The sequence below is a fragment of the Lissotriton vulgaris genome, chromosome 7 (genome assembly GCF_964263255.1).
Source record: "Lissotriton vulgaris chromosome 7, aLisVul1.2, whole genome shotgun sequence".
Taxonomy (NCBI): domain Eukaryota; kingdom Metazoa; phylum Chordata; class Amphibia; order Caudata; family Salamandridae; genus Lissotriton; species Lissotriton vulgaris.
Genome location: NC_141695.1, coordinates 613661375 through 613688499, shown reverse-complemented (window position 1 = coordinate 613688499; position 27125 = coordinate 613661375). Strand labels below are relative to the sequence as shown.

At 46.4% G+C, this 27125-nt stretch overlaps 1 protein-coding gene across 2 annotated transcripts in view; it reads right to left on the bottom strand.

Annotated features, from left to right (window-relative positions):
• Positions 1-27125, bottom strand: part of CASKIN2 (CASK interacting protein 2) — a 263177-nt gene that overhangs the window by 75521 nt on the left and 160531 nt on the right. For both annotated transcript variants that reach the window (XM_086930758.1, XM_086930759.1), the window contains 8 exons: positions 22533-22630; positions 20935-21080; positions 19983-20078; positions 18166-18296; positions 17972-18080; positions 2711-2819; positions 2075-2169; positions 977-1094 (listed from right to left, as the gene is read on the bottom strand). In XM_086930758.1, the coding sequence (XP_086786884.1) occupies positions 977-1094; positions 2075-2169; positions 2711-2819; positions 17972-18080; positions 18166-18296; positions 19983-20078; positions 20935-21080; positions 22533-22630 (902 nt within the window). The remainder of the gene's footprint in view (positions 1-976; positions 1095-2074; positions 2170-2710; positions 2820-17971; positions 18081-18165; positions 18297-19982; positions 20079-20934; positions 21081-22532; positions 22631-27125) is intronic.

Here is a 27125-nt window from a genome sequence, read left to right as displayed (position 1 = left end):
GGCCCTAAACCGCGTTTCACTGCTCTCCAGTCTCAGAGCAGGGGGAAGTTTATTCCATTGTTGAGCTGCTTGGAGCGCAAAGGAGCGTTCGCCCATTTATTCAAAATGAATAAATAAAGTTAATTATATAAAAAAAAATTAAACATGCAGATGCACTTGGGGATTTTGCTGTCACACTTTGAAGCCTCCCACAAAAAGGCAAGGAGTAATCTAACTGGAAAGGGTTTGTTAAGAAGTATAGATTTCGATCTATTCCACTTGATTCCCTACTTTGATGAGAGAGGAACATGCCGTAGAATTACATAAAATCGTAACAAATTCAGAGCAAAGCTGCTGTGCGAGGTTATGTTCCACATAATCTACTATGCAGAAAGCCACCTCCCTCTTTAATTCATCTCTCCAAAGTGTTAGCTGTCAAGTTCCAAAATTCAATGGAGGAAATTTGTAGATGCCTGGATATAGCCCCTTCTAGAATGTCATCATGATCTGAAGGGGCAGTAATGGCCCCTCATCAAATGCATTATCTTAGAGGGTACAGAAATCATGTTTGCAGTGCAGAACATTATTTGTTACAGAGTGCTTGTTATTTGGTAGAACTCACAGGACTGTGTAGACACGTCTTCTTCAAGATATGTACCATAGTAATGACCGATCCTTTGTAAAAGTCTCCCCCGAGGTGACTGGAGTGTAACTTGAGATCAAGCTTCATGGAGGGAGGCATTATTTTGAGACAGCACATTGAACAGAACAGCTAATCTCATTCCGTGTGCTGCCTACCGCGGACTTCCCAACTTCAGGTTTTCCCTATCCTCACATTTGACTCCTACCCTAGAGTACCCACAATCCACCCTGTGTTCATCACTCTCCTTTACTTCACCTACTTTTGCTTAATTGCTTGCTCCACCCTTTTCTGTTTCCACTCACTCGTTAGGTTCCTGAACAAATCCCAACCACCACCAGCTTCCCCTTTACTGACCCAGGCGTTTACTGATGACTTCGACGATGGATGGCGGGAAGTAGCCCACACGGTCAGTGCCCTTCTGGGTGTCGTGGATATGTCCCTTCCAGCGGTCATCAGTGGGCTGCTCCAGGACCTGCGAGAAGAATAAGGGGTGTCACTGAGATATCAATAAGGCTCACTTTACCGTGTGGCTGGTGAAGGCACAGCTGTTGTACAGTAAATATACTGTAGCACTGACTGCGAGAGATGGTCTAAAAATGCTGGCTGCATTAAATGCTTGTAATGCAAAGGTGTGTAAGCCAGACTGTGCCTCGGTGCAGTAACACGGTTGCAGTGAAAATGTACACAAATGCTCAGCAGTTCTGACTGCGGAACATATAGTAGTTTTGGTCAAGGATGGTGCATGAGCATTGCAAGCAGATGGTGCAGGAGTGCTAGCTGGGTGCTGCCGCAGATACCTTCGCTTTGCAGCCGTGCAGGCGCACAAGCTGTGGGATGATATCGGAGCACTGACTGCAAAATGAAAAAAAAAAGTGTTCAAGTGAGAGGTCTGTTGTTGTATGGTGAAGGAACTGTGTAATGATTGAGGCGTAGATGTATATGTTGTTGGTGTATTGCAAGCGTACATTCTGTGAACAGTGTTGCATGTATTGACTGCTCAATCTGTGCAATGTATCGGAGCAGTGGGATGCTGGATATGCGATGGTTCTACAATAGTGTATGAATGTTGGGGTGGGGCTGGAGAAGCCATAATGGTGAGGGGTAAAGGAGGACACTGGAGGTAGAGGTAGAATGGTGCAGCGCATTGAAGATGCGATAGCCTAGGCGCACTCGAAGTGGGGTAGTGTAGTAGAGTGACGGCATATGAACATTGGCATGAAGTTGTGTACAGATTTGTTAGTTTGCTTGTGTGGGACTACAGGAGATGGGCTCGCGTAGGAGCTATGGCTGTGTAATGATGTAGACGCCCTGGCGGTGTGAAGGGGGACAAGTGTGAGCGTGCTGTGCTGTATAGCTGTGCAGCAGTGAGGGAGCTCTAAAGCTGGCATGGCACAGAGCACTACAGCTGGCATCAGACTGCTAGAGGTGGTAGGTTAGTGTGCTTTTTCTCACCATAATGATATCTCCCGCTCGGATATTGAGAGCTGTTGGGTCATGAATATTCCAGAAATCCTTCAGTGCTCGAACTTGCAGGATACCAGAGGCCTCTGGAAGCAAAAAGAAGTTGTAGGCATCACATCAGCATATGGGCAGAGCCTCTAAAAGTATTGAGCCCTGTTGGCTACTTTAAACATCCATAGTTGCTGTACCAACTTTGCATGGTCGGTGCTAGAATATCCAAGCCTATGATCTTCCTATAAGAAGCAGTGTCTCATCAGAGCAAAGGGTGTCTGACGGTGTAAGCCTCCTCAGAGCAGGGCACTGTGCATGTCGTATATTAATGCATCCTTCCCAGTGCTCATGGGCCCTGCTGCTCTGCCAGTGTGTGCGGGTCATCTAGAATGTAGAGAGTGTTTGTGGGAGTGGAGATGCACTTCCTCCAGTAGTGCCCGGTCATCGTCACATGACCTAAGCAGTGTGATCTTTCCCAGAGCAAGGCCCTCTGTGCTACAACACCTCTAGCAGAGGGTAGGGCCATTCAAAAGAGGGCTTGCTCCCCCCCCCCTTCTTCAGACCTCCCCAACGGGACTGGCATGCACAGTACTGACTGTTCTCTGCATCCTTCCCACCTCGCTGGCACATACTCACCCCTCAGAAGCTGCTTGATGTCTTTGCTGGCATGGGAAGCTGTGAACTGGTTTACAATATCCAGTGCCGTCTGGCTGTAGGTGTTACGAATGTTCACGTCAATGCCGTTCTGTCAACAACAACAACAAAAATGAATGCTGGTTAGAATGGCTCCCGAAAACCAAGCCACTCTTTTATCCATCACAGAGCTGCAGGCCAGAAAACGCTTGGGGTGCAAGCCCCGACCCCAGTTCCAGTTATGACTGCCGCAATCTGGCAAACGGATCGGTGAGAAGTGTGGGTTAGAAGCGACTCTTCCATTCATATAGTTGTGTATTATACATATGCATAATATATATATGCATATATAAATAAATAAATAATATGCATGTGTTATTTAAAACTATATGAATGGAAGACATATATATATATATATTGCACTGAATTAATAAAGATTAAAGTGAATTAGGTTTACTTTGATTATAACACCTCAAGGTATGTTGGAAAAAAAAGATGTAGAGGTTTACTTAAAAAAAGCACAGTTTAAGTGCAGTTATGGTAATGAACTAAAACAGAAAACCGCTCAAATAAAAAAAGTATTAGGCGCACACTCCATAGCTCAGAAACAGCCATACAAACCATAACTCATACACCAAAAGTAAAGCTCATGACCTCACCCTTAATGAAACAGATGCAACAACATATCAAATTACGCTAACCCCTTTGACAAAGATGGCTATAAATTAAGTATCATGAATTGGTATGATTTCGTTGTATTTCATTACATTTCACTTTTAGGAATTATTTATTGGTACAAATATTGTAAGGTCCTAATAACCCTGCATTTTATGATACGAACATGGCGGACATATTTGTGGTACCTATAATTACACATAAATGAAGGAACTGCGGCTAAAACTATATCTCCCCGAGGCAAATTCTGGTTGCTTCCAACCCACATGTATGGCCTTGCCCAGCAGAAGCTTCTGCTTTTCTCTTGCTTCCCTTCAAGTGCTGATTGCCAAAAGGGCTGTTACCCCTGCCAGACCATCCCTTCGCCTCTTGCTAGCATCATTTTGTGCATGTATCCTGCAACATCCTCCTCATTCAGGGTCATATTTGGCAATGTTTGCATCTTTAGCCTGACACCCTTGTTGTATTCCAGACAGGCGTCGCCTGTGAACTGTACGTGTACTTTGTAGATTTTGGCTTTTTACAACCACAAATTGTGGGTGTAATGTGGAAAGTTCTCAACTATGATGCATGCCATCATTCTAAAGGTGTCAGTCCAATTATCAAAGTTTCTCTCTTTTCCTACCCTTCTCTCTTTCCTGTGGTCTTCCTTGTCATCCCCTGCCACTAGGTCCATCCCCTCCATTTGTATTTCCAGGAAGGAAAAAATATTGATAAACTCTGTGCCATAATCTCTCCTTGACGACTAGTGAGATCAGGCTGGCGAGCCCTGTGGCCCTCGTTACCATGGATAGCGGGCCAGGCACCAGCCTGACATAGGTCACTGATGTCTGCCCACATAGCGCTGGGTTCTTCACCTTGAGACCTCATACACTACCCACAGAACTCCCCCATCCTTCCACTGGGGACCAACCATCTGCACTTGTTGGCCTCTCTGCTGCTGGCTCCCCCTGCTCCCTTTGTGCACAGTCTGTTAGTGGGGGTGCCTGCTGCTTCTTCCTTTCCCCTATCACCTGCTCCTGAGCCTAAGCACCCCAGAGCCACTCTTCTCCTGTCTACCACTGGGCAGAGCCCCCAATTGCTGCTCTGCTCCTGGGGTGCTGTTTCCATTGCTCGACTGTGATACCCCTGGGAGTCCCTGGCTCTGGCACAAGAACAACACTGGTGCGATCAATCTCAAGCACTCTTAAACAATCACACTGATTTGCCGATAGTGGGTGTTGCTGCTGCTGCACTTGACTGCTAGTCCCATCGCCTCGTTAGCCGTAGGTGCTGGGTTCTTCAACTCCTGGGCACTCTTCTCCACTTTTTTGCGCTTTTGCTGGTGGTCCTCTTCCTCTTCTTTGGCTTTTCCCTCATGTCGAGCCCCTCATTGAGTTCCTCGTTTGGTTCTGTTTTGCCGGGTCCCAAGCCGCTGTGTTGGTCACCTGGGTTTTCCCTGTGCTCGCCTTCTATCCGCTTCATCAGCCAGCCCTTCCCGTGCTTGGCCACTGCTGCCCTTGCCATTCTCAACATCTTCTCTAACTCGCTTACCTGCGTTTGTTCCTCCGTGCCTGGCTTGTCTTGGGTCTCCCTTGCCGGTTCAACCAGGTGCTGCTCCACATGGCTCATGTGTGGTGTCTTGGATGTCATAGGGGAGGCTAGGCTACGTCACTGACTAGTTTATCCCTTGGCTGTCTTGGGTGGCTTCTGGATTACAACAGGATGTGGAGTCGATCGGCCCGAAGCTCAAACCTTGGTTTCCCAACTCCAAGGTTGGCAGTCTAGCCGTGAGACCACATCCTCTCCCTTCATTATATTCATTATGGTAATGTTGCTAAAAATAGATTTATTTAGGTACAAATGAAGCCAACCACTGTGGTAGGTTTCAAAAGCGGAGATTGAGCTTCTCCAGACCAATGGAGGGCTATGGAGAGATGAGGGGCACTGTTGTAGGATGGTTGTGAGGGGTTCCGTGGAGAAGGAGGTTGGGGAGGGAGAGGTCGGGTGTGGTAGGGCTGCAAAAACAGATTGTCGCACCAGGAGCCACGTGCGCTAAAGCCGGGCCTGTCTGCAATTTTCTTTGTGTTGTTTAAAAGGGCTTCCCTAGTCCAGCTGCCCCCACACACCTCGCCTCTCCTGATAATATTTACAGTCATGTCTGTAACCAACTTCCTACCTCGCTGTTTTTATGCTCGAATCTCCTCTTCAACCCTCCTCTTTGCTTTCTGTCCGGGTGTGCACGCTCTGCTCCATCCAGTCCTGCCAAGTATCACGCATCAGACGTGACACTAACGCATTTCATGTGGTGATCCACATCACCGCACTGAAACGCATTGTCATGCATAATGCACATGGGAGCTGTGACAGAAAGCGCGCTGTAAACAGTGAGTTGCAGGTGGTGGCGCGCATCAGTGCTTGCAGGGGCTGCTCTCCTGTAGGCTTGGGATCCCTCCTCGCAACACTGGCTCAGGCTCCAGGCTCCTAGAGTGGCAGCCAGTGCAGCTACAATGTATCTTTGTTTTATTTCTGGTAGGCGCGCAGCAGGGCTCTGAGTCACTAGACAGCCTGAGTGGCGCCATAGCCCGGCCCAGCGTTTAGTGTAGCGCGTCACAGGAGGACGTCACATCCTACTTCCTGCCAGAAAGTGTAGCCGGGAGTTATTAAATGTTGAGAGGCCTCCCTATGCTACGGACTGTCCTATCTGCCTAGTGTTACTAACTTGTTCGTGGGCGATAGGGGGACATCATGGTGCAGCTCGGCCCGCAGCACACTGCTGTAAGCACCTACTGAGCTGCCCTGCCCAGCCGGGAAGCCCGCGATGAGGCAGGCTCAGGAGCTAAAGGGTTGCGTCGCCCGCCAGCAGCTGAGAGCTCAGGCCGGCCAACACGAGACAACATGATGCAGTTAAGAGGGTAAGAGGCTGTGGGTCTGTCGTCACCCGGTGCAGAGTCACGGCGCTGCCTTAGCCTGGGAAGAGAAGAGTGCAAAGACGAACTGTCAACTGTAAGTGAACTCACCATAACGGTCACTTACATCAAAATAATGTAATTTTAGGAGTGCAACGTATTTATTTTATTACTGCTGTAGCAAGCGCCGGTCCATTCATTATGGCTTCCATGAGGCCGAATAACTTGGGACAGGCACAGCAGCAGTCGTGCGCCGCGGCTCCCCAGGACAGGCACCAGCAGCATTCAGTGGTGCACAGCCAGGAGTGGGGAGCGGCGTAGGGCCTAATTGCAGGGGGTTATTCCCAGCCAGGTTCGAAGAGGGGTTCTGGCTCAGGGATGATCATCGCAGGCATATTTAATTTTGGTGCTTCCGTGGGAGATGAAGAGCAGGTCAACGAGTCTAGCCAGGGGTTAGTGCAAGGTGGCAAGGCAAGTTCACAAAGAGCCCCTCAAACTGTGTCGGAAGCTGAGCTTTGGATTTATTACTGCTAGTCCGTGTCTCCTAAAATGTCTTTTTTAAATAATACAACCTCATAGGTAGGCTATGTGTACCTCAGTCAGCCTCTTCTCCTGAGGCGTTTTCTAAGCCCCTCCCAATCATGCCTCACTGTACTGTAATGTTATGTGCTCAGAATAGCCATTCTACTTACTCTCTTAGCCACTGGTTAATGATAGCTGGTGGCGTCGTACTGTAATCAGCAAATTGATTTTTATTAAATTGCTCAATTTTGAAAAATTGTTTTTCAAAAATTCGGCTTTGCGGCCGAATTGTGAACCCTACCTGTGTGTGTGCCCTTCCATTTCTGGCAATTTTAACATCTTCTTAGAGTTTATTGTTGCTCTAATGGGTGTCATTTCCTAATATTTATATGTTCCCATTGCTTGATTTTGTTCTGGAAAAAATGTCACTCATAGTTGTTGGAATGTCACTCATAATTACACTGACATAAAAATGTCACACATAGCAATCTGAAACCTTGGCAGCTATGTCCATCCTGCATCCCTTTCGGCTCCTTTTAGGGCAACCTCCTGACCTTTACCCCTCTCTCGATGCATCATGTTGTCCCTCCTTCGATATTATTGAACAGCACTTTGAAAACTGACTAAATTCAATAAACTGAAACGACCCCGCAGGCAGCCTCCATCTTGGCAATCCATAAAACAATTAGAAGAGCCCTGACGGACATGCACTCAGAGCAGCCTTCAGACAAAATGGAGCGAAATATCCGGGAGCGAGCTGAACTGACAGACCCCCAGCTACGAGTGGAGCGTGCATAAGGAGCCTTGCACGCCGTCAGGTCAGATTTCACTCCGTCAATGTCAGGGTGAAGTTTATGAACTAAAGTATGGGAACTGTGTTCCGGAGTACAGCGGGGCGGGGTCATCGGGTGTAGGGAGGCGGGGATAAATAAAGCACATCATTTCCACTTTGTAGGTCTTTCACCTACATGTAACTGTATATAAAATATAATGTATGCACACCTCGACAGAAAAAAAATGCATCTTAAATTTTGTTCTAGTCAGAAAGCTCAGTTGGTTAATGCAATCACTTCGGATGCCTGTGAATGTAACAAGACGGTCACGGATTTAAAATCTGGTCAGCGCTCTTGGGGATATAGTAATGATATTAATAGTGCTAGAGATCTAAGCTTGTGACAAAGCCCCCTGTGTAATTAGTTTTTAAAAAAATACATTAGACACACAGTATAAAGTTGCACATAGCATAAATAGTCTGTTGCAAAATGTGCTAAACGACTTTACATTTTTATAGTGGTTTCAAAAGTTATGATGCTAAGACGCTGAGTGTACCTAGCGTAAACCTTTTTCAAGGGCTATCTGAGTGGAGTCACTAGCTATGCCCGTCCCTGCTCCAGCCCTTGTGGTGTAAAGTGCTCTGCCTATGCCCGTCCCTGTTCCAGCTGCACTAACTTCAGTGCCTCTTCTGGGGCTAGAGGTACCCACGGATTTTGCATCCACAAACAATGCGATTCTCAAAATCGCCGGATTTGTGACAGTAATTCAGGACTGGCAGTCTATGTCTATTTCAGGTACTTTGAGCCGGAAAACGCGATCTGATTTGTAAAGTGCCATTTGCAACCCATTTGGGATCGCAAAGAGCTGGGAAGAAGAAAGGGGCGTCTGTCCTCCTCATTGTAACTCAGAATGTCATTTGTCAATGGTTTGCAAACTGGGAGGCAGGTTCCACTTTGTGAATGGGGCACGCGGCTTCAATGGGGGGCGGGGCAGAGTCTCAGTCATTACTAATGAGGTAGGAGGCTTTTTACGACCTCCTGCAAGTGATTTTTGTGATGCTGCCGATTAGTGAATCGGCCACTTTACAAAATGAAGGCAGGGTCGCAACCAACCGCTGTGTACAAAATACAGAAGTTCGTACGTTTGAATTCAAAGGTGTTCTAGCTGAAGGGACTTCACTCTGGGCTGCCTTAAACATGGCATAGGAAGAATGGATATTTTATGGTTCCCACCGGTATTCCTGCTAGAACTCCTTTCCTCCGCCTCCTGCCTGGAGACTCACAAGGAGGAACCAAGCCGTTGAGCACTGTGGGTGGCACCGGGTGCCCCCAGTGTGGTGGCTTTCATCATCATGTCCGTCTTTTGTGCAAGTCTCTTCCTGAGGCCTTTCCACGCGCTTCCCGCTTCCTCTCTTTCTGCTGCGTCACACTTCGTCAACATCCACTCAGGTTTCATCCTTCAAAGCCGCGCCTGCTGGAAGCCCTTCTCGGCATGAAACCCATGCTTTAGACGTCATGCCTTCGGCCCTTTAACGCAGGAGCGAGCCTTTAATAGCCGATATATCCTGCTATATTAAAGTGCTTTCTTATATTTACTACATTTTTACCGACTGGGACATTAAAATACTGGTCCTGCCTGTAATAAAACGGGCCAAGAGGCAATCCTACCCGTTAGGAATAAACTGGCATTTTGTGGTGCTCCAGATTCCAAACTTTGCCCACTCATGCCATCTAGTGCTGATCGCAGACAATGCAAGCTGTTTTTGTTTGAAAGAGTGTTTTTTGGTTTCGAGGTCACTCATGATACTCCCTAGATATCCACAATGGGCATAGACTCCAAATCAGATTGTATTTCCCTCATAAGGATAAGAGAGTAGGTGTAGGGCCAGCATACCTGACCCACAAGCTCGCATTCCACGTATCCGCCACACAACTCCGTTCTGCCCAACTCGCCTTAGCATCCGTTCCCGGGATCTACAAGACCAGGACCGGGGAAAGTTCTTTCTCCTACCTCGCAGACAAGACCTGGAACACCTTGCTCTTCCTCCTCAGGCAATTTGCGTCGGGGACCCAATTCAAGAAGGACCTCAAGCCCTGGCTCTTCAAATGATCCCACACAAAGAGGGACCAGCCTTTAGACCCCCACGGATGAATAGCCGTGCTTTACAAGCCCCTGATTGATTGAGTGATGTGAACCAGGCCAGTCTATATGTACTGTGAAGATGTATTTGAGAGTTAGTGTTCCAAAACCTCAAGCTTGCTTTAGGAGAGGTGAAAGGGGGCATGTGCATTGAAAGCACTACAAGCTGCAAACCAATTGAAAGAAGTAATGTTTTCTATATGCAGCAAGTGCTACTAACAATCAAATGATTTGCAAAGACCGAAAAGCAGTGCCCTTGTCCACAAAGCAGTGGCTTACATGCTGTTATCGTAAGACAAGTGGAACAATGCTTTAAGGACAGTTTACTCCACGTTTTCCTGTTGCAGAGTATGAAATTCCACACAGTGTGTGGTAAACACGTAGATAGTAGGCCATGTAGCAGCTTTACAAATGTCTACCAGCGGGCTATTGCTGAGGAAGGTCTCCGTGGTTAATTTTTGCCAGTGAAATTTGCTCTAGGCACAGTGTGAGTTTGGCTTTAGAATATCACACTTAAATGCACTTAATTAGCCATCTTGCTAGGGCTGCCTTGGAAATGGGCTTTCCTATGTGGGGCTTGCCAGGAGCTACACAGAGTTGCTTTGTCTTTCGTAACAATTTAGAGATTTCAGTGTAGCACGTTACACATGTGGTGTCTCTACAATATGTAAACCCTTCCTGCAACCAACAGATTGAGAGAAAAACATTGGCAAGTCAATCGTTTTATTGATGCGGAACAAAAATAGTTGCACGTTGGGGGTAGAGGTGTCATTTTTTGGCACTGACAGTGAACCCTTGCTTTGTAGAGGAGTGAAATGGCTTGTTGAGTGCAAGCACTGTGTTCTGCTGCTGAACTTACCATTTATTTATTTTATTTTGTGTGTTTTATAAAGTGCACAGCTGCCCCAACTGGGCGTCCCGGCGCTGGTAAAACTGGAGACAGTACCATGCAGCAGCAGAACACAGACATAATACTGCTGTATTTAAAATATCCTGCTGACACTAGCAGACATTTGGTTACCCCTTGCTGGGCTGTTGTGACCCCCAATGGTAGGACAGGAGGAATTTGAACTGGCAATTAACTCCACTTACCACAAACCCAAGGTACTGATTGAAGGTCCAAGCAAACACAAGGAGGTGAGTGTCTGAAAACTTTCAGCGCTCTGTCCATCGTCTTATTGGGTTTGCTTTGTTCGCCCTAAGTTGGCAGGGTATGCCCCGACGTGGGTCCCTTACTCACATTGCCACTGGATCAAGCTAGCCTAGCTGATGAGGGGTGTTTCCCCGAAACCGGTCCCAGGATGCTTGTCCAATCCAGGGAAGACCTAGGTATGCGTTTCAGGCTGGACTGTTCCCATGAGGCACAGGGTCAAGACCGATTTGTATATGGCTGGAGTGGTGTGGCGAACTGAGCTAAAAACCGATGATGGATTCAACCCACATCTAATAGTTACTATGAGTGAGTGTCTGAAAAGTTTCAGCACTCTGTCCTTCGTCTTCTTTTGTTTGCACTGATTGAAAGTCACCATATAGTCTCCAATGTAGAGTAGGGGGATGACGTTTTGGAAAGTAGACATATTGAAATCCACTGATCTTCTCCAGTGTGGAGTCCACCTATGAGCCAAAGAGATGTTCAGCGTTAAAGGATACAGCAAGAGGGTGCAGCTGGACTTGCAGACTAAAGTCAGACAGCCTCAGCCATGCAAGTCTGTTAATGAAGACACCGGTATTTGCTTTCTGTGCGGCCACATCACATCAGCAGCACCTGATGTCCGCCTTTGAAATTGTATATCTTTCTTGAACACTTTCCTTGCCTCTTTTTCTGTGCACCTTTTGAAGGCGCTTGACAAGTTCATCCATTTCCTCCCTTTGATGTCCATCACATTTAGAGAGTTGGCGGTACACCCTTGGTGGCAGCTCCCACTGCCACTCGCTTGCCCAAAGCATCCATTATCTTGCACTTCTTACTGGGTGGAGGTGCATTACCAGTGGCTTGAGTGAAGACCCTCTTCTGTGCGGTGTGCACGACAAGGGAGTCAGGTGAGACATGCCCGTGAATGTAGATTGGATCACGTGGCACTTGTACTGATTTTCCACTCAGGATGTGACCACTTGGGTTTTGACTGGGTCTTTGTGTTTTTGAGCTGAACACTTCAACATGCTTTTAAGCATGGAACGGAACTGGACAGACAGCTACCGTTCCTAAAGGGTCTCAATGAGGCAAACCTCTACCTCTTCATGGAGGTTCACTCTATGGTGGCCTGCCGCCTGCTGGATAACACCATGCTCTCGAGCTGTGTGGCATTTGCTCCTACGGACTTCCAGGCGAGGTTCCAAACTATTGAGAAAAGGATCCTGAATCGAAAGGCATTCTGGAGTCGAGGTCAAAGTCATGAAAGTGTTTGAATCGGGCCATATATAGACAATGGAGAGAGTAAACTTTTTTTTCTTCAAAAACTATAGGACATTTCCGCATTCAACCACTAGATGGCAGGGCAATGCAAAGCATACAGACTCCTAATATGCCAGGTTGCAAACCCTACACTACATATATTCCATTTGCGGTCTGGAATAGAGCACAATACGTCGTATTAGCAGTAATATTAGACACATCAAGAGGCTTTGGATCAGCCTTATTTGGCTTTTGGGTTGTTGGAGCATCACTGAAATGTTGGGTCTCCCCAAAAGAAACCATACATACAGTGTGGGTTGGTCAGCCTTCTTTAGGAACTGTCTTGGTCGCAGTGTCAGCCATATCTTCGATCAGCAGCCCACAGGACAGAAATCTGACAATTACACGGTCAATTATGTTGAGTGGGGGTATTTAGCCTGTGCACTGAAATCTAGGATATCACTGGGCAGCAAGAATGCGTGAAAGCCTCCGCTCTAGGGGACTTTTTATTTGTTTCACTATTTTTATTGCTGCAGAGTTGTAAATGAAGATGTAGTGCAAGAACAGTGTCGCGTGTAACTGCGCGCAGTACCTTCCTTGCACGACCAAATATATTAAAGGGTGAAAGTACGCACTTAAGATAAGTGTAATGTTTGCCTTTTTGTGCTTTTAGCAGGTTTGCTTATAACTACAGTATGCTTTTAACAGACGTAACTTTTGCCTGGCAAATATTATAAGCAGCGCGATGGTGTATAATGTCTGTGCACTTCTTTAATTCAATAACAAATGAGCGGATGGGGCCACTTTTTACCGTCAAGTATATTACTGTAATATAAACTGCAAACAGCATCCTAACACGAGCTACTGAAGCATGTTTTCCTTTTTTGGTTGTTGCATTTGCTTCCTATACACAACCGTGTGCTTAATAAAGGCCACATTCAGGGATTTCTTACAGTGTGAATGATCTTCGAATAAACAATTAACATCACACCAGGAAGGTTCTATGCAGTCGAGGCCAGACCCCAACCTCGAGCTCTGCAACTAATGATTCGGCAAGAACAGCTCGTAACTGTGTTTGGTTTCACTATTCGTCAGCTCCAATTTTATCTACAGTTTCATGACTCTCCACGCACTACAATCTGTTTTAATTCTGGTGTCCAGTTTAATGACTGAGGATCGTGACTTTATCAAGCCCTGTTTTGAGGGGATTCTTGGTTTGGTGGCCGCTTTCATGAGGTTATCCAGTCTCAGAATGTTTCTAGGGACTCTTGGCTGAATTAGGGGTCACTCTTTTGTATCATACTTTGCTGGCCTCTTCTCGTTGGGCCATTCATATATCTTTTGCTTTATTGGGGCTTATAAGGTGATGTGATACATGTATGATGAGAGACGAAGCTGAGGCTTCATGATTACGTCAAAACTTACCAGACAGTGCAGCTATGTGGTTGCAGGGACTTGCCGATAGCGGACCAAGAAATGCTCCTCTACACATTGCTTTCCACTAGCTTTTTGTTTGCCACTCTTATTTTGTGCTCTATCTCCGATGGTTTTTATTTGTTTTAGCCTGTCCTTGCTCCTAGCCCGTTTACCATCTCTCAGGTGGACTCCTTAAATCCTTCTGCAAGTGTCGGATTTTCTGGAACTTTTTCTTCTTTTTCTAAAAGCCCTCCATGAGAGTGCATGTGTTTCCTCCATGCTCTGTGTTTTCCCAGCACCTTTTGTTTCCTAAAATTATAAAACGAATACCTTCCGCCACTTTGTCTTCAGCGGTCACTTTGATACAGCTTTGCATTTAAGCCTCTATAATTTGCCCTTCATCTCCACGTTGCCGTCTCTTGTTCGATCACTTCCAGCGCTCCATGTTGCTCTGTCAGTTTGCGTCGCCACCTGTGCCTTCCAGGCTCCTTATCCCTGCACACTCCAGTGGTGCTTCTTTCTGCCTGCCCTATGTGTTGCTTACCAGCCCTCTATGATTTCACCCTCTCTTTTGCTTTCCACAACTGCTTTCTTTCCTCCACCTAATCACGTCAGATCAGTAAACAAAAACAAACATGACACACGTGTTTTTTCTTCTTTTATGTGCTGAATGCTTGGTGCGCACACTTACAAAATGACAAAGCAGCTGCAGAAGCTTTTTTCTGTTGATTAACCATGCTGCACATTATCAAGGATGTGCAGCGTGGCTAAAACCAAAGGCGAAGCCAATAGGTCCCAGAGGAGATGCCTGGTAAAGCTTGTGTCTAGAGTCACGATCACTGAGCAGGACACATCCACAGTCACAACCGTCCGCCCACCACTTAACATTGCATTACATTATTGCTGCAAACATACTTCGAATTAGTCACACACTATTCAATCCACCTGAAGCCGAAGGAAAGTCATGTCTTATTTAAAAATAAAATTGTGCTTTTGTAAAAAATATCAATAGGTGCCTTGGGAACTCGTACCTCGACAGACTCAGCATACCCTGCATTTGTTACATAAATATTTATCTACTACTTAAATGCTGATTTTCTTAAAACATTTGTAAACCAAAAGTTAGATAAACTGCATAGAAAACAGTAATGTAGGGAGAACCATGTAACAGAAGTTAACCGCTTTTCTTTCACTTTTCCATTAAAACAAGCAGACACTAAATTAAGTCAGGCTCTCTCTCAAACTTCATCACGCTGGGCTTCTCTGATTAACCCCCTCTTTGGTATACAAGCGCACAGCGCCCGCTGTAGCTGCCATTATGTTTTAGTTCTAACCATCATTAAAACTTGTGCGCCTATCTCGCTCACCTCCTCCATCACACTACTAGGTTCTGCACCCCAAGACAGCAGAAGTAAATGTATGTGTCTTGTAAAGCGCACTGCTGCCCTGAGGCGTCGTGGCGCTGTAGACCGCTGTGGAACCCGTCCTGGCCATCCCTGTGAGATGGTCCCTACTGGGTATCTCCAAGGTGAAACTAGGCATCCCCGGTGAATGTGGGGGGCCGTTGTAGAGATGGGGCAAGCTAATGCCCAGAGTTGCCGAGTGTGATCCCTGGTTAGAGTAGGCACCGAGGCGAGAATTATCGTGTCCGCTGACCCTGGTCCATGACCCTGCTGCGTAGGGAATTGAACCCAGGTCCCGGGCCGTTCTCTGCTTCCGGGTCTGCCGCCTCTAACCAGTGAGCCACACCATTCCACAAGTGCACCTCTGGTCACTCATGCACGAAGCCAAAATACTTCCCACATTGAACCACAAAAATGCAACACTTGTCAGCCACGCACTTCCTCATGGTGTATCACTATACACGTCCGAAAATGCACTTTGGCTCACCACACAGAGGTATGCCCAGTCATATACATGCTTCAGCTTAATCTAATGCTTGTTTTATATACAGGGTTGCTACTGCAGTTTTAATGCTTCGTACAAGTGTTAATAACAGATGCTGCTGTTGGAACTAAGTAATGTTTTGCTATGTAGTCTCCCTAGCTGTGCATGGTAAGTAGGCCCAGTTCTCCTATCATCTTGATTTCAGCCCTCTCTTCCTTGGGCTGCGAGTCCTGCTTTCCTCTCTCTACACAGGGTGTGATTATGGTTTTTGTGAGGGGCTGTCTGACGTCACCAGAAATAATAGCTTAAATAATGACTTTTTCGTAGCTCAAAAAAAGCCACAGGTACAACTATTCGGTCACTGGGAATGTGCATATATTTGTGTATTCATCTGAGGGAAAATATATATTTATGTAGCATGAATGCATATTTACAGCATGTAATATGCTACTGAATGTAAGAAGGAGTTGGATTCACAAGCTAAGTCTTGAGTGGTAAACACGCCAATGGTAAACAGGGTACCACACTGCGGATATGAATATATATAGTTTATGCCATGCTGTTTTTTTAATGTGTAGTATGTATAAACAAGGGCATTAACCAGGCCCAGAACACAAGGCGTCAAACCCACATTAAACAGGCCTTGTGCGGGTGTGCCCAGATGTCTTCTCTGTTGAGTCTCAGGTAGACTGTACTATGGCTATAACATGCAGTGCACATACAAGCAGAAATCATGAGTTACGGTTAGGACCATGTATTCATCTATCGTTAGTATCAACCACGGAGCCAACCAGTCGCAATTCAATAGTGCGCGTGCCTGGAGGCAGACTTGCTCCTCATTTGAGTAGAGCAGATGAAAGGTGAAAGGTGGACGCCCGCCCCCCTCGAAGAGAACATGAAAGCATCCTTGGTGTTAGAGGGCACCTTGTCTCTTTTGGCGGCTCTTTCTACAACAGGGCGTGGTGAATTCTCACCGATAGTTCTCTATACTCTCAGTCTGCGCACAAACATGCCTACCTCACAGCTGTGGTATAGGGGAAGTAGGCACAAAGAAGTTCGACGCTACTGTTATAAAGGTGTTTGCTCACCTTCCAGCACAAACTTCCCCACTACGAACAAATATAATTATTCTTTAATCACGCATAGGTGTGTAATAATATAGTAGTTTACCACAATTTTGAGTGGCACTGGGCGGAGTGGGGGTCTCAGGCAACATTGTCTATTTACCTGTGCATTGCAGTGTGGAGAGGTGTGGACCAGGGCAGCCAAAGTCCTGATTTTGTATGGGATCACAAGAAACTGTTGGCTAAACATTAAATGGTCTGTGTGTTGTGTTGTCTTATGTAACACTGCAATGCATTTCAGACCGATTTCAGAAGGACACACAGTAACACGTTTTCCCCATGGAGCAATAGGAATCGTGTTTACCTATTCTGCCCCTGCCGCCTAAACAATCTTTCCATACACTGGTTATTAAAAGGGTTCTTCATGATAATAGTAGGGTTTTCAGCTAGAAAAGACAGCGTCTAGAAGCAAATAGTCTTGAGAACGGAGGGGAGCCATGGTATAAACTTCCTGCCAAACTGTTCCATGCATACATCTAAGAACCAGAAAGCCATTTCAACTCTGCCTGGTGCTCCACACCTTATTCTGCTACAGGTAAACAAGTCAATGCAACTCTTGAGAACTTTTCATTTGGCGGAGCAGCAGCACACAGGTTTATTCATATGTTTTGCAAACATGACTTAAAATATGACATTTTGGCTATTTCTCTGGTAGGAATGAAATCTCTGGAAAATAGGAACATTTTGCTAAATTCAACAACTGCTTCCCTTGAATCTATCACAGATATTCAGAGTATTGTAAGTACATGACTAAGGAGGCTGCATTGCTGGAATATTAACAGCTACTGTCCTATACAGCAGCTATGCAGGAAGGGTATCATGTCCTGAGTCACAGACTCCATACAGCACTTCCCTATATTTGGAGGCAGGAGCTGCACATATCAGCCACAAAATACATTGAAATGGTTCCCCCCTCTGCCAGGAGTTGTGGGAGTCTTTAGATCCAATTTTCTCTGAAAGTTAAAGAAGAGGATTGTGCCCCTAGTTTGATTTAAGAAAGCCACTTGGCTTGTGGCCTCGCCATGGGTAATTATTCTAGGCTTATGAATCTGACGAGGATGTCCTCGCAGAAAGACAATTTTACAGTAAAGTTTCCTTTCCTTATGAGAATTACTTCTGTACTTTCATGGGACAATCCCATCACGGCTGTCACACTTTAACAAGAACACCCTTTGGTGTATGAGACAAGCAAAGTTGGCCAACCTGCTGCTGATCCCCTACCCACCTACAGCAGCTCTGACCACCTGCCCCCTATTCACGCAAGTGCCCCGCATACACCAGGACAAGTACTGAGCAGCAGGTGTGAATTATCTATACTTCTGTTAAGGAGAGATGGAAATCACCTATCATTTGTGGTTGTTCTGGCAAGAATGGCGCTCTTACGAGGGAATTATCTCACGGCAGTAGTGCACTTTAAGATAAATGGGTGGATGGGGCTCATACTCACTTCCAGCAGCAGGCGCACAACCTCAGTTTTCCCATAGAGTGCGGCCTCATGCAGGGCGGTGCCCATCTTGGTCTGCCTGTTGATCTCGATGCCGGCCTTCAGGAGTTGCCTGTTGGAGAGGAAGATGCAGTGAGCACTGGTATCTGGGTGTAGTCTGGGAAGGCTCTGTATGTGCCCCAGGGGGGTGATCTTACCTTATTATCTCTTTGTGTCCATTTTTGGCTGCCAGGTGCAGAGGGGTGGTGTAGTTGGGGTCCCGAGGGTCCTTCGCCTGCCCCTCCAGCAGCGAGACACAAAGATGGCTGTTTAAGAGCAACTGCACAACCTAGTGTAAGTGGGAAGAAGCAGCAGAGACAGCAATCAGGAGGCAGAGACACCCTACAGAGGATTCTGGAGTGCAGCACAAATAAGGGAGGAGCGCCACACCAAGGAGTGAAGTCTCTTCACAAAGGAGCAAGAGGCTCCGCAGGGAGGAGCAAGAGACGCTTGCAGACAGGAGCAAGAGGCGCTTGCAGACAGGAGCAAGAGGCGCTTGCAGACAGGAGCAAGAGGCGCCGCAGAGGCGCCACAGAGAGGAGCAAGAGGCGCTTGCAGAGAGGAGCTAGAGGCACCGCAGAGAGGAGCTAGAGGCACTGCAGAGAGGAGCTAGAGGCACCGCAGAGAGGAGCTAGAGGCGCCGCAGAGAGAAGTTAGAAGTGACGCAGAGAGGAGCTAGAGGCGCCGCGAAGAGGAGCTAGAGAGGTTGCAGACAGGAGCAAGAGGCGCTTAAAGTAGCAAGAGACGCTTGCAGACAGGAGCAAGAGGTGCTTACAGGAGCAAGAGAGGCTTGCAGACAGGAGCAAGAGGCGCTTGCAGACAGGAGCAAGAGGCGCTTGCAGACAGGAGCAAGAGGCGCTTGCAGACAGGAGCAAGAGGTGCTTGCAGACAGGAGCAAGAGGTGCTTGCAGGCAGAAGGAGCAAGAGGCGCTTGCAGGCAGAAGGAGCAAGAGGCGCTTGCAGGCAGAAGGAGCAAGAGGCGCTTGCAGACAGGAGGAGCAAGAGGCGCTTACAGACAGGAGGAGCAAGAGGCGCTTGCAGACAGGAGGAGCAAGAGGAGCTTTCAGAAAGGAGCAAGAGGCACTTTCAGAGAGGAGCAAGAAGTGCTTTTACAGAGGAGCAAGAGGTGCTTGCAGACAGGAGGAGCAAGAGGCGCTTGCAGAGAGGAGCAAGAGGCGCTTGCAGACAGGAGCAAGAGGCGCTTGCAGACAGGAGCAAGAGGCGCTTGCAGACAGGAGGAGCAAGAGGCGCTTGCAGACAGGAGGAGCAAGAGGCGCTTGCAGACAGGAGGAGCAAGAGCAGGAGGAGCAAGAGGCGCTTGCAGACAGGAGGAGCAAGAGGCGCTTGCAGACAGGAGGAGCAAGAGGCGCTTGCAGAGAGGAGCAAGAGGCGCTGCGTAACAAGAGTCAGAGTCCTGAAGAGCAAGGGAAACAGCTATGGGCAGCAAAGCACACAGAGCTAGATGGAGCAAGAGATACAGAGCTACGAGAGTAGGAATATAGGGCAACGAGGATAAAGGCAAGGGATAAAGACCAAGGAGGAGGAAACAACCTATGAGGAGTGATGGAAACAGCTCTGTATCACTTGATCCTCGCAGCTCTGTGTCCTTTCCTCTTCGAAGGTCTGTCTCTTTCGCTCCTCGTAGTTCTGTATCTCTAGCTCCTCGTACCTCTAGGACGAACATTGGATACAGAGCTACGGGGAACAAAGTACAAAGAGATATGAGGAGCAATGGCTACAGATGTGCGACTGACACGTTATACAGAGCCAGGAAGCATAGAAGCAGAGTTATGAGAAGCGTGGCACACTGAGCTATGAGGAGTGATTGATAAGAGCTAGAAGTGAGGGATACACAGCTAAAAGCAGTGAGGGATACCGACCCATGAGGAACAAAGGACACAGAGCAACCAGAGATACAGGGGGTCCAAAAGCAGAATGGAAGCCTTCTAGAGACCGTTTTGACTCAACCTCTCACCTTGAGGCGGCCAAACTCGCAGGCCAGATCCAAGGGGGTTTTCTTGGCCTTGTTGACATGGCAGGGATTCGACTGGTGCTGCAGCAATGTCTCCGACTGTAGAAAAAAGGATGCGTCAGAATAGTGCGGTCGTATGGAGTATCACTTCCATCCCACCACAGGCCTGGACACTGGTCAGTGTATGAGCATGAAGTACTGGCCAGGCTCCGCCATTTTCACCCCATGATCAAGTCCATGTGGAAGTCACTCGCATTGCACCTGCTACCCCCAGAATCCATTCAAAAGCCAATGGGGCAGTAGGGCAGGTGGAGGAAGGCAGAGCACTAGAAAGATATTTTCATCCCACTTCTACACACCTGACCCAGTCACTGTCAATCCGATATTAGTACTAGAGATTTTAAGAGAGACAGCAAGATAAATACAGAGACGGAGATTGCATAAGACAGGGGGAGAGCGAAAGCGACTCTGTCCCCCTAAGGGACAATCTTATATGGACTGTTGTAAAGTGTGTAACGGTTGAAGGAATCAAGGATTTATTAGGTTAGCACTGCTTGCTGTCCCTGCTGTAAAGGCTTTTTTCTGGGGGGGGGTTTGTGTGCATTATCTACACACCTCAAATGAGGAATAGGACTGACTGGGCCAGCAGTGCCTATGTATGTATTGCCCTTATAAGGTGTTGAGAGGATGCTCATCCCTAAGGAGATGGAAGGCCTGGGATTTTCAGCACAACTTCCTGTCCTAATAATGAAGGGAGTCTTTGGAACACGCTTTATTGTGAACTTCACTTGGGTGCAACATTGCCTTCCTTTCCCGCACTCTATATTGGGCTGAAAATTCCAAGAAAGCTTTACAGATGAGATGCTGAAGCCATCATGGCCAGCTGGCTACCCATATTTTCCCATCTTTCCCTCTTTTCCCCATTCCTTCTTTTCCCACGCAATCCTCTACTCACCACCTCGTAGTGCCCGTACTGCGCGGCCAGGTGCAGGGGGATCTGGCCATCCTGGGAGGCCATGTTGACATTAGCCGAGGCACGAAGCAGAAGGCGCACAGGCTCTGGTTTGCCCTGCCATGCGGCATAGTGCAGAGGACGCATTCCTGTGGGGGTAAAGACACATTATTTACAATACAACCAGTGCTCCCACCAGCACCCTCTCATTGTTTCCTGGTTATGGTGAAGAGGCGGCTGGCAAGGCGGCATACATGGAGAGAGACAGAACTTTGAATTCTCTTCTCTTTTACAGTGGAGATCTGGAATAGTGGACTTTGAAGTTGGGCGAGAATGAGAATCCTGGTCACTTGAGAAAGGAGGGATTGAGAATACTGGTCTATGGAAAGAGGAAGGATCTGGAATACTTATCCCTTTATTGGGAATGCTGGTCTAAGGTGAGGTGGAATGGGGAAAGCTAGCCGGGGAGATCAGGAATGTTAGTCTCTGGAGAGAGATGAGATTACTGTTCTCTGGGAAGGGGTGGGAACAGATATAAGGGTCACGGAAGAGAGTAGAAATCTAGAATTCTGGTCTCTGTAAAGAGGTCAGATCGGGAACACTGGTCTTTGGGGCGAGATGGGAAATGGGAACACACCGTCTGCATTCTTTGGCAATGATCATTGTGGTAAACTCATATGGTTGGGGCGGTATAAAGGATGGGCATGACTGGGGACAGGCTGTATCCAAGAAGAAAGGGTAGAAAAGAAATAGTGAGGACAGGAGAAACAGAGCAAGGAGACACCTTAAATTGAAACATCCTGTGGAGGAAAGAGCTGCAATGGGAAATATCATGAATGTCAGGAGACCGATATAAAGGGAATACTAAGTGGTTCAGAAGACTAGAGTGAGAATACCATGTTGACGAGAAGACTGGTGAGACTCTAAACTCCACCTAAGTGGTGAGACATGGGAAACTGGAAGATCACATGGCAACCAGGGGGAAGGAAATACAATTTGAGCGAGGCCACTGTGTGGCGAGTAACCAGAGTAGCCAATGGAAATACTGTGATTTGGTAGACAAGAGGACCGAGGAGTATCAAAAGGAAAAATTTGGGAATTGGAATGCCGAACTGTTAGAGCGAGAGGCTGTAATATGAAAGCTGTATGTATAGCGAGAGGTCACTGTGTGGGAGAGATATGGGGGTTGCGAGTGGGAATGTTGTGGGTGGGGGAGACACACGACTGGGAATGTTGTGTGGATATGGAATGGGGATACCAGGTTGTCGGGGAAAGGGTTGGTAATGCAAAAACGTTGTGTTTGGGGAAAGAGATGCAACTACGAAGTCTGTGCAGCAAGTGAGACAGTCGTGAATGGGAGTATAGTTTGGCTAGGAATGCAGGAGAAAAAGATGCCACCATTTGGTGAGACAAAGCTAGCCATGGTAGTCCTGTGTGTGAATTAAGAAGACAGGCGAGAACAGAACAGGACCATCATGGGGAGGGTGCAACAGGCGGGAATGGAAATGCTCTCTGGCTACGCGGAGCGTCAAGGAAGGAACACTGTGGCCAGGCTGATTTTGGAATGGGAAACAATTGGTTTCGGAATGCAATACTCATACCATTGCCATCCTTGATGTCCACAGCCGCCTGCGTCTCCAACAGCAATGAGACCAGCTCAGAGCTACCGCTGAGGGCTGCGTGATGCAGCGCCGAGAACCTGTGCAGAGAATCCAAGTGTTAGAACTATGTAGAGCAAGGGAGTGACTTCAACCACACCACACAAGACCACCAAAGCCCTGTGCTAATCCTCCATCTTAAATTTGGTACCCTCATCCTCCTGAACTCAGTGTCACCGTAAGCCTGGTGTCTACTGTCTCGGTTGACCAAGAATATCAGCTTGAATTCCTCCCCAACCATCAACCACCCCCGTTTGATGCCTTAACACCAGTAGTAAGATGTTAGTGCCCCCATAGTGCTTGCTGGCCTCCCACCTTAGATGCCTGGAAAGAGACATCTCTTTTGCCCATCCTTTCACCCTCTTTCTGCACTCATTTTAGAAGACCGTACCATTTACTGACTTCAAAGGAGAACATGGTAGTTCAGCAGGCTGTGGTATTTGTATTTATATAGCGCTTCCTGTACTTCTTGAAAGATACAAAGCACTTTCAAGCAATGGGCCTGCAACAAAACTAGGGCGCATTTTGCACTTGAACAGATCAGTGGTGGTGCAGAACATCTTTACCCTCGGCCAAAACTCAGCCGCCATGACACATGCGATCTAAATAATGGCAGCCACCGTCCAAAACTAAAGAGAAATAAACATTGCGCACTAGGTGCCATGCCCTCAAGAATAACCATTCTCCCCTTTCAGGCAGTTACTGAATTACACACACGTTCGACTGAAAGTATTTGTGGCTCTCGTGTCGGTTGAAGATTACTTACCGTTGAAATTGTTCTATTCTGTACAAAGAGCATCAACGACACACCCCTTTGTGGTATTTTTCTGGCAAGTACAACAATTCGTATCCAGGGGGAATTGCTTTCGTTTCTTATGGATTTCCTTCACGTTACCTAGTATACATATCTGGAGCCACCCCCCAGGAGCTCTTTCACCTTCCAAGATGGTTCAGCTCACAAGCCAGGTCTATAATTTTAGGGCAAACATTTCCCCATTTCTTGAGGAATTTAAGCTGATATTCTTGGTCAACCGAGACACAATGATTTTGGTGAAAACCTTTTCTGCATGAATAATGCACTGAAGTGGTGCCAAGTTTCTCATACAGCCAATGGAAAGTGTACATCTCCAAACAAGATCACTAGGTTCAATCCTTGACCTTTTCAATACTTGAAGCTGCCAAAAAGGGTGCTCATGTATGCCACCGTGCAGTAGGTTTTCCGTCACATGGGCACAGCTCCCCAGCAAATGGACACAGATGAGCAGTTTACTTCACACTGGATACCTAGTTAACCACTGAAATGTGATAACTTCATCATCATGGACACCGACTGGAACTGAACTAGCGATCAAGAGGTGGAAGACTCAAAATCATGCCAAACCGCAGACTTTACCAGTCAGTCCTTCCTAGTATCACATGGAAAGCTATTGGGACCTCAGACCTAAGTTTTAACTAGTAGGATGCATTTTAATTGTCCCTGGTGACATGGCCACCTTAGAATCTTGGTGGGGGAGAGGAGGGGAGGGAAGGCTAGTGCTGAATTTGTAAAAGTGCCAGAAGTTTTGCTCAGAGTCTCGCTGCCAGCGCATTGGATGTTGGGGGTGCCGAAGACCAAGGCTGCATGGTCTTGATTCCACCTCATGTCTCTCATCCACCACCAGTATCCCCCTGCCCCTTTATCTTACTTTTTCACTTTCTTCATCCGTGCTTTCTTTCTTGGTCACGGTTTTCCGTATTTCTCTTCCTCCTTCTGTCCCCCTTTTGTGTTTTTCTCTCTCGTTCTGAGTAAATGTCTGATGGAGGTGGGCGATAGCACCTAGAGGGACTTTGTTACTCATTTCAAGGTGCAAGGCCACCAGCGCAGTGGTGGTAAAGTTTGGAACCCGGCCCTCGACTGAGCTTTAATAGTGAAAAGCTTCAAGTGAAGCCAGCATTTATCACATACTTACATATGTAAACATACGTGTGAATGCATAATGCCAACCTTGGGCAAACAATGGCATACCATGGGCCTGTCTTGTTTTTCTAAAGTAATATCGTGCTGGGCAGAGATGATCCAAACTCCTTTGGAAATTCCAAGCATAATTTGGAGGAGTTCCAATTGTGCCCACTGGCTGCACACACGAGCACACCATGGCAGTCCAGTGCCACAGTGGTGCCAGCTCACAGATCAATCAGAAATACCAAATGAATGCACCCACTGTTCACAGTCTGGGTCCCTCTTCATACCCTTTCTCTGCTGCCAGAATTTCTTTTCAAGTCTGTCCAGGGTTTGCGTCCTCAAATTGGGTTACAAGCAGGCATAGAAGCCGGGGCCGATGGGGCTCATTCTATGTAACGGAGGCTGCTGGGCACACCCAAAAAATACCACTGGCAGGAAGAGAGTACAAGGGACAGATAGACAGCAAAACAGAGAACAAGGGACCGCATGCTCAGAAGGAGAGTATCAAGTGTAGACAATTCCCCTGAGAAATTGAATTATCTTCTTTCTCTGAATGCTGATGTATTGTGCATCCAAGAAACATGGTGTAAAGACATACAATATGGGGGGAAAGACTATTTTGTTTTTGAGGCCCCCGCTACACCATCAAATAGAGGTCATGCAAAAGGGGGAATTGTCTGTTTTTTATCTAACGCTTTACAATGGCAATTCTCTCATTATATCGATATTAGTAAACTTTTTCAAGTAATAACCATCAATAACCTAGCTTTAGAAGGTACTCGAAAGTCACTTGTAATCATCAATGCATATATACCGCCAGAACATAATTTTAATCCTGTTTTAAAGCGAATGTTCTCGTACATAAAGCAGCTGTTAGAGGGGGCTGCGCCTCCATATATCCTTCTTATGGGTGACCTGAACAGTAAAGTCTCTAACCTAAGTTTAGAGCTATTTAGAAATAAGGCAAAGGAAGAAGCGTATAATATACCTCAATCTGTATTTCCTAATAAAATAAAAACTAACAAAAGAGGAAAGATCTTATTAGAGGAAATAAGTTTGGTAGAGGGGCTTATAGTAAACGGCAGAATGCCCTCTGATGTCCCAGCTAAGTTCACTCATGGGTCATATAGAGGTGAATCTATTTTAGATTATGTTATCACAGACTATGAGACGTACTCGTTCATTCAGGATATTGTGATTTCTAACTCTACTTTGAGTGATCATAAAATGGTTAATATAACAATTTCCCTCCAACCCCCTGTGACTGAGTCCTGGTCTTTGAGTAATACAGGAATCACTATTAAGCATAAGGGAGGGAGATGTTTCTGGGATTCTAGCTCTGTAAGGAACGTTCAAAGTATTCTTGCCCAAACCATATTGGAACTAGATGAATGGCAAGGATCAGAACTCCTTAAGTTTGAAATACTATTGCAGAAACTAAGAAGGATGGCAAAGAAAAACAGAAATCCTAAGAATCTCCCACGCCCTCCGCCTATATTACTATCCTTAAATAAGGAAGTAAATAAACTTGTTAGGCAACAATATCTAAATAGAACCAGAGAAAATGAACGGAATTTAGCCTTACTCAAAAGAAGAAGGCATAGATTAAAAAATAAATTAAAGAAAGAAAAAGAAGACAATCTATGGATACGGTTAAGAGAGGCATCGGTCAATAATAATTCTAGAGACTTCTGGTCTGTAATAGGAAAAGGATGTGGAGTGAGAACTCTTCCCACTCCAGTTTCTATTGCAGAGGAAGTATGGATGACATTTATCTCTAATCTTTATGCTTCCAATGGAGTGGAGGATAATAATTTGGAGTTAATCCTGAATGAAGACAATAACATAGATCTTCCTACTGAGAAATCCATAGCAGCTGTGATAAGAAGTATGCGCTCTTCCGGAGCCATGGGCCCGGATGAATTGCCCATGACTATAATAAAGCAGGATGTTACTTCATGGAGTAAGATATTACTCCCACTGTTTCATGCATGTTTTATTACTAAATTAGTCCCCAATTCTTGGAGGGGTAGTATTCTGATTCCCATATTTAAAAAGGGAGAACGGGATAACCCTAAGAATTATCGCTTAATAGCACTTTTAGATTCAATAGGGAAAATTTTCGCAAAATGTGTTTTACTATTAATTATGAAATGGATAGAAGTAAATGATATCTTACCTATGCAGCAAACTGGGTTTCGTAAAGAGCATGGAACTCTTGATAACTTGACTGCCTTACAGGTGCTTGTAGACAAATATGTCCGTGTTCGAGGAGGCGGAATATATGTGGCATTCATTGATTTTTCAACCGCGTTTGATAAGGTAGATCGATCAACGCTATGGAAAAAACTTGCCACAATGGGTATGCCAGTATATTTACTAGAATTGGTAAAATCCCTTCACTCCAACACATGGTGCAAGATGTTACTAGGTGGGGAAAGGGGACTTTCCCAATCAATCTCTTCCCCGAATGGATTAAAACAAGGGTGTATATTGGCCCCTATATTGTTCTCCCTATATACAGCAGACCTACCTTCCCAAATAACATCTAGTGGAGGATTAGCCCCAAAAATTGGTGGATTACCGATATCTGT